Genomic DNA, 15,645 nt, shown 5'->3' on the forward strand with positions numbered 1-15,645 from the left:
AAGTGATTATCTCAAAAGTCTCACACAAAGATAATATGAATATGCAATGAAGAACTTCACAGAAATAGCAAAGACCATAGATTATGAGATTGTTTGCAGCTCTCGTGTATGAGCATTTCTTGGAAAACATACTATTATTTCAAAATTTGCACTGTACTTTAGCCGAATGACATTAACTGAACATATCACACACATTTAAGTACATCCACGACTACGATCAGTGAATACATAAATTTTGCAGAGCCCATGCTACATGAATATGGGATGGTGGCAAAAGAACTAAAAACACCAAAGGATTTTTACACAGATTGAAATAAGGCATTTCTGGCTGCTTCATTCAAAAAGATTATTTCTACAGTGCCAGACATAGCACATACATATATTTATATCTATATTTACGCACACAAACTAAAATGTACACAAATAGCTAGTTATACTACTAACACTTACTACTACCACATAACTTCAGAGGAATTGCAAAGTAAATAGTGTATTTGTCAAACGCTCCATTTCCTCCTCATTCATTCAAGGCATTTCACAGAAAGACAGACTAGCAGACCAAGCTAGAGAAGAGATATATGATTCAAGTGAGAGCACATGCAGATGTTGGTAATGAAAAAAATGTCTCACCAAACCAGCTGATTAAAGTTCATGTCAAGAAGAAAAAAATCCATGCAATTTGGTAGTACATAATTGTACAAGCATAAGGGGCCAAAAGAGTGACATTAAACGATTATTTAAAATATTTGGTACTATAATTTTAAACAGCAGAAGTCTAAAGAGATCAGGGTCTTCGTTACTTTAATAAGAAGCTCTGCCTAGGTACCAAGGTTTCAAAGGTTTCACTTTTCCAAAATAAAAAACTGAAAAGGAAGTTTCTGTCCAATGACCTTACAGGACTTACACAGATGTAAAGAAGAAGGTCAATGTGCAAAGCACCTCCATTCAAGGTTTATTCAGCATATCAACAGCGAGTTGTAAAAAACATGGCTCAAAACATAAGTCTGCTTTACTAGGTCAGCACAATATCCATCTCATTCACCCAAGCACTTCATTGTTGTTTCAGAGACACTCTCCAAGCAGAGCAAACCACCCCTTCTGTGTCCCACTCCTGCTCAACCAGGCCTGCTGGAAGGTCCATCACTGACTCACCCTTCCAGTATCCCTGTTTTCCACTAGTTTTGTCAAACTCTGCTTTAAACATGCTGGTCCTTTCTGTGCCACAACCTTCTACAGCAGCAAGTTCTAAAAAGTCACACTCCCCTTTGTTTAAAATACCTTCAATTGTTCATTTCAGAGTAAATTCCCATCACTTCTGACACTAGTTTCTGCACTGTGGGACTGCATGACTAGCTCTGTCTACGTTCATAAAGAAGCAGCAGAACCTAGTCTGCCACAGGGTTCTGGAATGGGCGTCTGCAGCCTCAGTCATGAGACTGTCTGGAGGGAGTCATGACTGAACATAACAGCAACTTCACTGCTCTCTGACAAGAGAGACCTATGTCTCATGCCCTATTCTTTAATGCTACATGCATTTACATTTGTTCTATGTAGACAATTCACCCTGGAGGAGGTCCTTTATCAATTGCATGTGCTCTTCTCAAGGTTTTAAATTCTTGAGACAAAGCGCTATCAGCTTTCTTTGAAAAATAGTTTCTACAGGATGCAGAGGTAATATGAGAGTAAAGTGTTCGAAAAAGACTGACAGTTACATTAATTTCTCTTTCCTTTTTAAAGTTTGAAGCCAGCCACCTCCAACTTCAAACAATATCCAGAAACTTCATCATATATGCAATTTTCCCAGAAAGTTTGAAGTCCTTCCCCTTATTATCTTGCTGAGATTTTAGTCCAGAAAACAACAGATCCAGATCTGCATAGAGGTGGGTGACACCTACTGAAGAAAAACAGCACCCATGGGGGTCTGAATGCATGCCCATTAGCAGCCCAACACTCTTTCCAGCAGAATGCAGGCAGCACACCTGCTCGAGAAAGGTAAGGCTGCCTTTCTCCAGCCAAATCCTCACTGCTCTCCTTCATCCCAGTATCCCTAGGAATCAGTCACCTGTTGAGAGCAGTGGTTCATTCGCCCTCCTCCCAACAGGAACAAACAGGGGAGCCTGTAGTCACTCCTCACTCATAAAATAGCAGCAGATCTCACATTTTCCATTACATCACTTCTTTGGATTTTTGTTTCAGCACCTTCATTTCTCCACTGCACATGCATCTGTATTTGTGGAAAAGCAATAGAAGACAGATGGACAGTCTATTAAGACAATCATTACTCCAGACACTGGTAAACTTGTCTTTTTCATCCTCATCTCATTGGCAAACCAACACTTTGTTCTGTGTGGGAAAATACCATACAAAGGAAATGTCTGAAAGCAGCAAAGGACAATGTGCATCATGAAAGCTCAGTGTTTGTCAATGGCTATTTTTCTTCTTTGTTAAATGACCTGGCCTTGACTTCTCTGCAGCTACAACACCGCTTTTATTATATGAAGATTGGAACTCCCACAAATTCAGAACTAGATAGCTGAAGATGAGAATTCACATACTGAAATAAGAGGGGGAAAAGGCTATCTCTGAACATACTTGGTTTACTCTGTTCACAGAAAACATTAAAGGGCATAATAAAATTTAAAAAGTTAAAATTCACAGACATCACACCTAGCCTTGAACTGCTGTCAGCTAAAGCTTTTTTTTTTCCCAAAAATCATCTTCTTCCTAGAATCTCTAATCAAATCTCTTCCCACTGAAGATGAATCTTGCAGGTACACAAACACACTGAGGAAAGTATACACTTCTATGCATGTTTCCTCCCTCTGTCTCAATAGTCCCTAATGAACCTGTTTACAAAACCAACAAATGCCCAAAGAACTGCAGCAAGGTACAACTTAACCCTCCTGTGACATGATGCAGCTAGTTATAAGCCCAAACACCAAAGATCTACCAAGAGTTTTATCTTGTAGCAATTTCTGATGTGGTAAGAACCAGATATCAAAACTAAACAAAATAATAATTTAAAAAAAAAAAAAAAAAAAAAAAAAAAGAAAGAAAGAAAGAAAGAAAGAAAGAAAGAAAATCTACCAAGGAAACAAAGGAAACAACCAGGAAATTTACCAAAATCTATAAAGAAAGAAGAGAAAGGGAAGTAGAAGCATAACAGGTCAGACGAGCACTAGAAAAAGGACAGACAGCAGCAGCTGTGTGCCAGAACACTGGCCAAAAAAAAATAGCTGAGAGGGATGAAGATGCATGTCACTATGTCAGTCACTAAGAAATAGAGGAAATATTACTAATGCAGTGAATAATGTTACCCATTTCATATAGGCTCACAGCTTGAGTTTTCTCCCTTACCCTTACAATCCTGCTTGAGGCAGATGTGCTACACTAATACATACTCAATTTAGCACTTCAGGTTCATGCAGATACTGTACACAGCACAGAAGTACTACCTTTCAAATAGATCTTTCAGATATATCTTCTTCCCCCCACTATCTTCCAGAGAAAGTCAGCATTCAGGCTGGAAATACACAGCAGTAAGGAAGTTCACAGTTGCACAGTTTGTTTATATATATAAATATATATATATGTACATATGTGCATTTAGCAGCTGCTATACTAAAGAAGCATGAACGCTGAAAGTGCATTTATCAGGGAAGTCATCAGTCAGATTACATCTTCAAAAATAGGAAATAACAAGCTTTCCAAGTATGCATGAAAACCCCATTAAAGGTATTAAATGGTAACCCCAGTTCAATTTTCTCCTCTCCCCACACATATCCTTACTTAACTACCTTATTTTAACCAAAGCTATCTGTGTGCTTCATAGGACCTACTAACAAAGACAGTATTAAAGACTGCACAAAGTCTACCTGGACATTGTCCTTAAAAACACTAAGCAAGGAACAGAGTGCAGACCAGCATCTGTAGCCAGAACATCTTCATTCAACACCTATTCTCTCCACACCAAAGTAGGTAGTTCAATTTATTCCTCTAGGCCAGAAGCAAAGGTATTCCAAGCACTTGTGTTTCAGTAGGGAAACAGCTCTAGTTAAACAAGCAATCCCATACAGATTACCATCTGCACTAAAAATAGTAACTCATATAGAAAACAACACTCTGTGTTTATGCATGGAATTATGTCTGTATCTATTTCCTCTTTTTACAAATTTATCTTACTTTATGTAGTTAAGACTGTTCCAAACAGTAATCTAAACCAACATATTTTATATAACTTAAAAAGGCACATTTTTTTGCATTTCATAAAACCTGAGGATTCAAAATTTTTAGCTTACAAAATTTTGTATTCAGTAATGTAAGCAATTTAAGAAGAAAACCTCATGGGAAACATAAAAATCTTTATTGTCCACTTTTAGGTAGAACTTAGTTTCTTTCGTAATATCTAATTTTACTTTTTGCTGCCATTTTACTGAAGCTTAGACAATTTTTTCCATCAAGTAATAATCAACCATTTTCAGGAAACAGAACCAAACTAATATTACACAGACTGCTACAAAATTTTTTATAGGATAATATAAGTGCCACTCCAAAAATCAGAAATGTTTACTCAACATTCCTGCTCCAGGATGTAATTTCATTACTTTCATCGGAGAGCAGACAACTTGTGTTAGCCATTTATTTTGGTTTTTTTTCTGGTGTTCCTGTGTGGTCTTGTCGGATGAGTCTTTGAAAACACAAGCTGATGAAAAACACTCTACTTGCAACTGTAGATTTTGCATACCTTCTATTTATTCTCCTTTGAGATTAAAAGATTAGTGGTACTGACCATTTTGAACACATCTCTCAAAGCGTTTCACGTTATAACAGTATATTGAACCAGAAAGTCTCAATCATATTCCCTTATTGCTACTAACCACAGATAATATTAATACAGAGCCGCACTCACCTAAGCCCTAACAGGCAAATCAGAGGAAAGAGAGAGAGTAAAGGCTAGTACTAGGTAGGTTTGTATTTCTACTGAAGAACATGAACCATACACACAAAAAATCCCAAACAAACAAAACCCAGCAAGCAATGGTGTTAAAACTTCCTGGTTAAAACTGTTATTCATATTACAACAACACTTTCGTGATGCACAACTATTTTAAAAAATACTGAGAAGGAATAAAGGTCAGCCTGATGGCAGCAGACACACTTGTCACTGTGGCAAAGAGCAAAATAAGGCTCCTCTCCTGATTCTCACGCTGCTTCCAGCTCTAACCATTCTTCACATTCTGGTACCTAAATCAGTACTATGAAAAGTAGGCTGTTCAGGCTCCAGCAGACATGCCAAGCACAAGATGCACTTACACTTTGACATACAGAAAGAGAAAGCACTTGCCATGTCAGATTCAACCTTTACCTTTGAGAGAGTAAATGTATTAAATTATATGATGTTCAGTACACATATACATTCTGATGTTTAGCCTCCAACTCTTGAGAGTAAGAAAAATTTAGCAGCAAAGCATACCGTGTTATGGTAAAAGAATGCATCAATAGCAAGCTAATCACCAAAATTATTACTATTTCTGCAGAACCTCAGATTTTTATACCTAAAAAAATTTGAATTAAGTTAACCTTAGCCTTATTATTGTAACCATATTCACAGTCACTTTCATCACAGACTGGAGTGAGGATAACACCCTTGGCCTGCCTGTCCGAGTGGTCTCCACCTTTTTGATTAGCTATTCCATTCAAATATTAACTTCTAGCAGAAATACAAGAAAATAGCCATCTTGAAAAATTACATAAATTTGGGTCACTGACTAGTGCAGGCTGCAAACAACTGGGAGCAGTGTGTGCTCCCACCCAGCCAGGAAAAGATTTGTTTCTGTTTGTACTGGCCTGAGGCTTGGAACTTTAATTTCTCTCTTCTGCCATGCAAATGAACCAGGATAATGTAAACTGGCATAAGCATAAGGATCACATTCAGCTACAAGACCTAAAGCTCCTGTGGAAATGGAAATCAAACACAACAGACATTTATAAAGTTATTATACAGTGCCTGCCCTGTAGCTGATCAACTTGGTCACTTACCCAAGGACAAATAATTAAAGAAAAACTATTACATTAAACACAACTGTTACTTAACTGACTTGCTCCTTCCTTTTGGCTCAAAAAAAACTATGCACTTTAAATTTCCAAATAACTATCCTAGTTATTTCCCTGGCACTAAAATCAGAATCCCTTATCGCAGAAAGTAAAGAAAAGCTCACTAAAAACATAATGCTTAACTCGATTTCCATGATCCTTTCTAAAGGACCAATGAATCCACTTGAAATACTAAATTTAAATTCTTCCTTCTAACAACCATGAAGCTCCACAAACCCTTACTCTTCTTATCTCTAATCTCACCAGTATCACTTCATCAGGGTTCTCCAGTTTCCATTCACATCTGTTGCACCAAGGGTACTTTCATATCGTCACAATGGAAAAGTACTCTGTTTTTTCACCCTTCTCTCAGAACAACAGTTTCCTTCAAATTCCTCATGACTTTTACTTTATCATAGCTTAAGACTTCTTTTCTTGCACTTTTAGAGGATTTCATTCATTATCACAGCAGTTACTATTCCTTCTACCCTACAGGAAAAAAAAGAAACCATTCCAAGAACAGATTCTTCAAATAAAGTCATTGCAACAGTCCCATGATACACTTGCTAAAAGCTGAAATAATTTAATGGAAATGTAAAAAAAAAACACGTGAGACTAGAGAATCCTTATTACAAAGTCTTAGCTAGTTCTGACATCCAATTGTTCCAGCATCTTCTTCATTATTACAGAGTACATCATGCAATGTATCAATTTTGCTGTTTAAATCAAATAAAACTTTTGATGTATCTTCGCTGCTTGGACATGTTTGTTTGCAGGTCTGCTGACAAGGCCGATCGGCAGACTGGTATTTTTATAAATGTTGGGAAAAGAAAGCACAAACACTGTTTTTTGAAGACTTGAGGTGTGTCTGTGAACATCTATTAATGAAGAGGTAATTTATTAATAAAGAGGTAGTCTTTCAAAAGAAAGCTACCAAGTCTCAGTCTAGTCAAAAGTAGGTATTTATCACTCAAGAGATTTCACTCAAAATGCCAGGATGGCCAGAAGTTTTACTCTTTCAGGATCTTCAATCTGGCAAAGTAGGCTTCTTAACAATAGCAAGCCATTTGACAAAACCAAGCAACTAAGAGCAAGCAGCAATACTGCAGCACTGGGAAAACACCACCTGCAAGTGTATAGTTAGCTACTCAAGATTTGTATGTTGAATTTTTGGTATTATGTGACTTTCTTTGTATGCAGTTTAGGGCAGAAAAATCTGTAAAATTTTTCAACTGTCACTGTATGTCAATGTAGCCCTTGCCCCTTCCTTTACAGCAAATGTACAACTTCCAGACGAGAACCCACTTTTCTACAAACACATAAAACCTTATTGACCATAGAATATACACTGTTCTCCCAAGCAAGAGTGTACGTAAGAGAAAGGGAAAAAGAGAGAAAAGAACTGTCTCTTGCTGATGTTGTTTCAGCAAAGATTTATAATCCCTTAATGATGCCAAACAAACCTACCACCTCCAGCCAAAGAGAGCCTAGTGATTGTATACTTGTTTTATTTATTTTCACTACACACAAGGCTTTAAGGCAGTAAAATTTTTCATAAGCTGAAACCCTCAGCAGTAAAAAACATTACTTCAGAAACATCAGCATATAAAGTAGGTTGAATTGTTGAGGAATGAACATACCTCAGTTTGTCCACCAGCCAACTCTCCAGACAACCTGTTGTCAGCCTGTTTTAAACAAAGGGTTGCTTTAATTAACGAAATATTACTGACAGGGCAAATTCCAAAAATACTTCACTACAATTAGAAAACCTTTTCCCCTCCATTAAAACAATTTTTAAATAGCACTTAACCCCTACACAGCCACATGGGTAAGCTCTAAGTATATCCATTTCTCCTCTGTACATCAAAAAAATAGTTAAGTGAGCAATAAAAATGTTTACCAAAGCATCTGAAAAAGCTTACTGATATTATTACCAGAGGATTACAGCAACAATTCATTTCAGACTTGTATCAGATCCTGATAGGACTGAAGTTCCTTATGGGGGGCAGAGGGGAGGCCTGTGGCATGGGAGGGGGGGGGGGGGGGAAGCATAAAGGAAAGCAAAATGCCAGACAACTGTTCAAACCAGTTTTCAGTTCAGGTTAAGTTGAATTCACAGCCTATTACTATACTGACTGTGGTTGTCACATTCCCCTAGTTGCAATTAATTTTCCACCTTTTTGCTTTCCAGTTATTCTTTTACCACTTTGAGCAACTTAACAGGCCATGGTTCACCATGTGCCCCCAAGACTTTAACCTGTCCCTGCAAAGTCTCCCATACGGCCACTAGCATATTATGCTTAAACATCATAGCAACTTGAACTGTGGAAATCAAAATTTACCACTGATAGAACAGGTAGTAAGACATCAATACCAGTGCATGTATTTTTAAACTAAGAAATACCATTTTGCAACCAAATAAAGGGTGGAGTTAAGTATTTTTTCTTAGAATAAGTGATAAAATCCTTTAAAGTTAAGCCAAACCAAACTCTGCAATTCAGTAACCTGAACTACTGTACTCTATACACTCAATTATGACAAATTAATCTTTTCCATGCAAAACATGCACATATACACAAGCTATTAATTGTATAATACCTACACCACAACATACAGATGCCCTTTTTTTGTTCTTACTGCTTGCATGTGCTGCGAGTACAGATAGATGCCTTCAGACTAAATGAAATGTCTTGTCCTAATGACACTTTGCAGAATATTTATTATCTTTCTATTACTCTGCCGCTTGGAGGATGGCTGTGTTTAAGTCTCTCTCTGAGACTGAATGTAGTCATATGAGTGTGCTCTGTGAAGAGGAGAAAACCCCTTATAGACTTCTTGGTTTAATTCTCCAAACATCAGGCTCCCTGAACTGAGATTAAGATTTCATTCATGCAACTTGGTGCTCCAGTGAGCTCAGTCTCAGGAAAGCAAGGTGATCTAAGCGAAAATTAGAAAAGAATCTGACTACCTGGAAGTTTTACACTTACAGGTGTCCAACTCATGTCATCATTTCCAAGCATTACAGCCAACATGAGCTTGTACAGTTCATAATCTACTGGTGATTACTTAAATCGTGACCTATGCTAAGAGTTTCTCTTTACCGTTGACTGATCTAAATCTAGAGGCAAATACTTCCACAGAGACAGCAACATACCATCATCTCCAAGGACCTCCAAAGGTCCTCATATAATAAGTCCCTATATCTAACGCAATTCTCAAAAAAAAAAAAAAATAGTTTTTGCAGGTATTGCACAGTTAATTTTCTTTAACTCACCCAACCCCAACTTTCTTTAGTCATCAGCTTTTTTTCTTCAAGAGACATTTGCTAAGAAAGCAATTCTATTACTAGAAACCACTTCTGGCACCTGCAAAATGGCAGGATTTGCCAATTTTTTGACTTTTTTTTAATACTTCCATATCACCCAAGATTTCTCAAACATAAAAAAACACCCCATGTTTTTCTTGGTTTACTCAAATTTAACCTTGAATACACAATCTCCTACTAGCAGAGGCCCAGCCACCAGCAGCTGACAAGAAGTCTTCATGAGTTCAGGAAGATTCAATTGTCCCCAGTTTCTTTTAAAAAGGCCTCTGTGATGTGGGTGAGAAGAGTCCTTATATTGTTTCCTTAGGACCCCAAAGCAGTCAGAATGAGCCAGCAACTACAAAAGCATCAAGACAACTCATCAAATTGAGGACAGACTGCAATTATTCATCCTAAAATGTGGCCTTTGTGAAACACATTTCTGAACAAAATTCTGTGAGATCTTAAAATAACCAAAGAGAGATCTGCAACACAGGAAAAAATTCCACTAAGTAAATACTAGAAGCTTATGCCAGCACTGACTTTTATGCGCTTCTAGTTTCTATCTTAATCAAGAAATAAAATCTTCATTTGTGGCATGATATACCCTCACAGAGATTAAAAGTTTCAAATTACATATATGCACACACAAACCTTTCCAAAGGTTTCCCACCCTAGTCCGGGGTGGGAAAAGAGAGTAGGAGTAGGGAGATTAATTGTCTCTCTAACCTGATGAGTGCTATCTTACCTGCAGGATAAGCACTCAGGCAGAATTCTGAGAAAATAGAGTGTGAAGAAAATCCTGATACTTTTGGAAAATCTTGACTTAAAAGAGCAACTTGAGAGGAGGCAGGGCAATACAAGTTCAACAGAAAACAATTTCAATAATCTTTAAGAAGTTTGGTTGAGAAACTTGATATCACCAAAAGCCTGTTTACTTTCAGGTTACTTAAATATATATAATCATATACCTAAATATATGTAATCATTTCTATTCATATTTAAGATGTCTGAAGTTGAAATAAACAAGAACTAATTATGTTCATAAGAGTGAACTATTGTGGATTGACAATAAAGAAAATTTTCCTAAACTCACTGACATTTCTACATAGTACCCACATCCTACAGACAACCACAACATTATACACTGAGATGCATGGGAGGCTTTGAGTGACACTGAGCAGTTTTACTTCCCTCATCCTGCAGAATACATGATGTTGTTCTGAATGCAAACTCAGATGGATTAGTGCCAATTTCTTGAAATATCATAGATTAGGAGTTGTGCAGCCTTGCTTCCCATCTTTTTTTTCTTCCTTCCCATCTGCTTTTTCTTGCATTCCCTCTATCTAGTCTGGAACTCCATCTCAGCAGACAGAGAAATGTCTTCCTGCAGGCAAGAATGAACAATCTCTCTCCAGTTACAGAGTCATGTGTGGGCTATGAGCAATTTTGCAAACATAAAAGGAAGGAGGGAATTTGCTACCCATACATTAACAAGCTAAAACAAGCCAACCTGCAGATGGAAAGGATCAAAGCCTCTATTTAAGTCACCTTAAAATTAATTCCCTCCAGGAATGTTCACCATCTCCCCCCATTCACACTATGTCCCCCCAGTCCCTCCCAGAGCAAAAAGTCAAACTCTTTTAAACTAATATGATACTCCCCAGAATACATGCATCCTTCAGTTCTCTTCGAAGGACTATGTTCCTACCTCTTCTCTCTCTATCCCCAGACATGTACAAGCAGATAGCTGACAGTTTTTTCCCTGTTGTCTATCAAACACAACATTATGCTTCACCAAAACGATTCAATGCAGGTTCAGGTTGGAAATGGCACCTGCATCACAAAAGAGTCATTTTTCATATGTCTGTCCTTTCCCAATGATAAAATAGCAAAAGCAATATTTATCATCTGTGACACAGATTCTTTGAAGCAAATTTGCTTTATAAAATGGAAAAAGTGAAAAAGTGAGAAGCTAAATATATTGGGAAAGGCAAATATATAGATTAAGAGAGGTAGTTCTTCTAGTATTTCCACAATTTTATTCACATTTGAGCTGCCACTGCTCAAGTGCATTTTACACAATACCTTAGATGTCAAAACCTCCTACATTTTTCTCTTAGGCAAGCTGAAAACTATCATGATTTAGAGAAGGCCTGAAAAAAGATTCTTGTTCTGCTAAACTATGGACAAAAAAGCTACTTCTTCCAAAAAAAGTCTAGTTGTTAACATGAATAACCCAGTTTCATTCCTACAGAAGCATCAAAATTCCCATTTTTCACAAAAAGTGTTAAAACAGGATATTAGTTGCCGTGGTTGGTTAGAGCTATAATAATACCAAATCAAATTCTCACCACATCAGGACACAGGCTGGATTAAGGAAGCAATGGCTCCTGTGAGTTTACAAGCAAACCTATCCTGCTATCACCCATGTTACATCTATCAGCTTCACTATACTGAAGAGTGTGTAATTCAGAAAATCGCATTTCTTCATTAACTAATTGATCCAGCTACACCTGAAATACTTCATTATATCAGCTATATCACACTGAAGTTGTATTCAATCTTCATCTGAGCACAACGCTGTTTCAGAAAGTGCAGAACTTCAGTTCTGAATACAGCAAGTCCATTACTTGAACTAAAATTCCCAAATCTATTACCACATACAGCAGATTTCATGGCCATAGTAAACAGACAGAACTGGTACCCAATTTGGTGTCATTAAGAAAGTAATGGAGCAAGCTCACCACTCTTGAGAACTATCAAAACATAGTTCATGACTCACAGGAAACCTTGATTTGCTCTGTATACATGCTTCACCTCTCACACCACTTCAAGTATAATGAAGTGAAAAATCATGCCTGCTTGAACATTCCAACTGTTGTGAAATGTTTTTCCTTCTCAGCTCTATGGGTCTTTGGAACACTACAACCAACTACAACAGCATCCACATGGGTAAGCCAAAGCAAGCGAACTGAACTACCCAAAAACGTTAATACAGCCAATGCTCCCTCTACACACACTGTAAGAGAAGCATCTTTCTCCCACAGCAGCAACACCCATAGCCCTGCTCTAAGCACCGGATGCACAATTCCACCTAGTTAAGCAACATCAGACATCACTGTGCAAATGACACCTGAGAAACTGAAGTTGCTTTGCGAGAGGTAGGAACAATTATTGCATCCCAAAAGACAGAAAATGCATTCAAGAAGGCTAAGTGTCAAACTCCTTCCCTGCATATCAGTATCAAGCTATATTACTGATGATTATATCAGCATGAGTCAGATACAGTGAGAACATGTGACAGTAAAGTCTGCTTTGCTTGAATTTCAGTCCTGTGCTCCACACATTAGTCACCACATTCTTTAAAAACAAAATAAAACTCAATCAAAAAATGTATTAAAAGGAAGGAAAGCCTTTACTCACATTTTGTTCCAGCTCAGCCTAACCATGTTTTCTGTATTAAGCAAAATAACTATGTTTTCGCAAAATCTCATACCTGCAGAGAAAGCAGTTTCACTGAAAAGCACACAGATAAGGCACTAACCAGTGCAACTGGGTGTTGATATAATGTGTTAATTCATTAAAGTAGAGGCCTTCCTCTTCACAAATGAGCACCAGCCATTAGAAAACAATTCTCAAAGATGCTTCCGATTATTCATCAGTTCCTTCAAGCCACATGTGATCTTGCACCACATGATCACAGACCATTTTGATACTATTATCTTAAACTAGACTATGAATCAAGGTATCGGTCCTGGTTTCCCCCAGAGGTACTGTTCTGTACTTCCTGATTTGAGATATCACAGCTGAAAACAGCCACTCTTTCCCAATTAACCTCCAAATCTTCTTTCTTAGGAAGTGTTATACCATCTCCTGCAGGCCATAATGAAAGCTGGAGTGCCTCATTAAGTAGTCTCTAGCTTTCAGGAAAGGTCAGCTTGTTGACACAATTTATGAGCCTACCTGTACAAAAAAGGGCTATTATCTTTTCAGAACACAATGAGCATCTGCATTTCAAAATAAAACTGTGAATAATAGCATGTATACAAACAGGAGACAGTCAAAGTGTTTCAGTTACATAGAAATAAAAAGTTAAAACTGCATTTTTTAAAATTAGTTTTCTTCAAAGTAACTTTGCACAGCAGAGAAAGCAGATATTTAACAAAAGAATACTCCCAGCTTAAGCCAAAAGATTTTGACATGCTACTCTTGCCCTTCCTGTGGAATAGAGTTTTAGCTGCCTTCTGGAATAACTCTTCTAGAGATTAATTTCCTAGACAAAACTACAAATTCCTTGATGCACTTCATCAACTCTAATAACAAAACCATTGTGCTTCAGCAAAGCAACTCCTTGGAGTAAAGTCCAGTGCTCACCAAGGTGGGGAAAGGGGGAGAAAATATCACAAATTAAGCACATTCCACGAAGCAGAACAGAAATAAAAGCAAAATATTAGACTGAAAATGCAAAATTTTTAAGCTTGATAAGGCAAGAAGTCTACAGAAGAAAATTAAGTGTCATGCCAGAATTAAACTCATTTCTGTTCCTGCCCCATCATTAAGCATCTTGAAACACCTAAGTAATTGAATATAGACAGATAAATCTTAACAGCAGATTCAAGCTTACATATTTAAGTATGCTTCTGGACAGAATGGAGGCAAAGGAGTGGCAGGACAGCACCAAAATATTTAATGTAACCACAGTATATAAGACAGAAGGAAATAAGACAAGTAAAAGAATACTGATATCCATAAAATACAGCAGAACATGAAAAGCTCTCCAAATAACACAGAATTGGAATTAATTTCAGCAAGGCCAGTGCTGAATATCTGCTCAAAGGGAAACCTGCAAGGTTACAAAAAGCACAAAAGATGCATAAAACGACCACAGAATTATTGTCAGTTATTTCTTTTCAGTCACAACCTATAAAGAAGGTGTATAAGACTTGCCCATATTTACTTGCTATATTTCACTTATGGATTGAGGATGCACTTCTAAAATGTGCATGTTTCTGATACTTGAAAAACACAATTTTTCTTTCAACAAGCTGCAATCAAAGTGTAAGAGCAGCTAAGATAGAATAGCAGGGTTTTTAGACACTTATAACCTTACAGCTCAAAAAAATCCAGTATTTGGGCTAGACAGGAGAAAGCAGAGAGGAATTTTAAGAAACGGGCTAATAATCTCAGTGGTTCAACTGAAATCTACTAATCTAAACATTTATTACTTAAAATCCAATCTACTACTAAAAACATACATCCTCCTCCAGAGTTTGATCTTAAACACCCTAACTTACTGAAACTGTCACTAGAAATGCCAGGTTTCCCAGAACCTGCAGTAATAGGTCATAAATTGTACTTGATTTTTCATCTTCTAAATCAAATCCATCTCAGTTGAAAACAAAAATTATCCTAAAGGCTAAGTGTGGCTGATAGCTGCAAGAGTAAATGAATGACTGCAAAAAAAAAAAGACAGCACTCCTCAGAAAAGACTTAAATTAATTAAATATTTTGTGATCATAAGTAAGTGTTTTCAGAGGTTTTTCAAACTCAAATTAAATTGACTACATGCTAAAATCAACATAATTAATTTAACCATAGACCTAGGCTCTCTCTTATTGACCACTGCAACAGACTACATATTTATGACCTAAGATCAGGTAACAACTCCTTCACCAAAACCAAAGGGAACGGTTTGTTACCAAAATCCAGGCACCTAAAGTTTCTTCATGTACATATTACAAATAAAAAACTGGCAAATTACTCATAGCCTGGCAGACGTACAACATCAACAATTTGTTAAAAATTACATTTCAATTGCAAACACTACAGAAAGGCTCAGATCCACTGGGTAAACAAAACCTAACACGGATATTCAGGAAATCAGGTTTTCTCAGAAGTACAAATACACAATGCCCACAAAGATATTCTTTGGTCTCGCAGCTACTACTTCCAGGACACTGACCGCTAGGAAAGTATCCTATAATAAGTCACTATCATCCATCAGTCATTAAAGCTAGACAAAACAAAACCTTGCTTGCACACAAGCTGTATTTCAAAACAAAAGCTTGGACGCACACAAGCTGTGTTTCCATTACTAACACATTTACAACTAGGGGAAAAGTCATACAAGGCTGTGGAACACAGATTATGTCTCCCTCTTCACTGGCTCCATGAAAGGCAGAAAACAAGGATGCCCACCATGTGGTACAGAACCTAACACTGCTAAAGGCAGGGGTTATGAACCA

General features: G+C 37.2%; 1 protein-coding gene across 6 annotated transcripts in view; it reads right to left on the minus strand.

The window, feature by feature from the left end:
* Positions 1–15,645, minus strand: part of TNS3 (tensin 3) — a 209,409-nt gene that overhangs the window by 157,351 nt on the left and 36,413 nt on the right. For 5 of the 6 annotated variants that reach the window (XM_064667006.1, XM_064667001.1, XM_064666999.1 and 2 more), the window contains exon 2: positions 7,734–7,778. The exons of the other annotated variant lie outside the window; for it this stretch is intronic. In XM_064667006.1, the coding sequence (XP_064523076.1) occupies positions 7,734–7,778 (45 nt within the window). The remainder of the gene's footprint in view (positions 1–7,733; positions 7,779–15,645) is intronic. 6 annotated transcript variants of the gene reach the window in all.

Source organism: Pseudopipra pipra, chromosome 1 (genome assembly GCF_036250125.1).
Source record: "Pseudopipra pipra isolate bDixPip1 chromosome 1, bDixPip1.hap1, whole genome shotgun sequence".
NCBI classification, from domain to species: domain Eukaryota; kingdom Metazoa; phylum Chordata; class Aves; order Passeriformes; family Pipridae; genus Pseudopipra; species Pseudopipra pipra.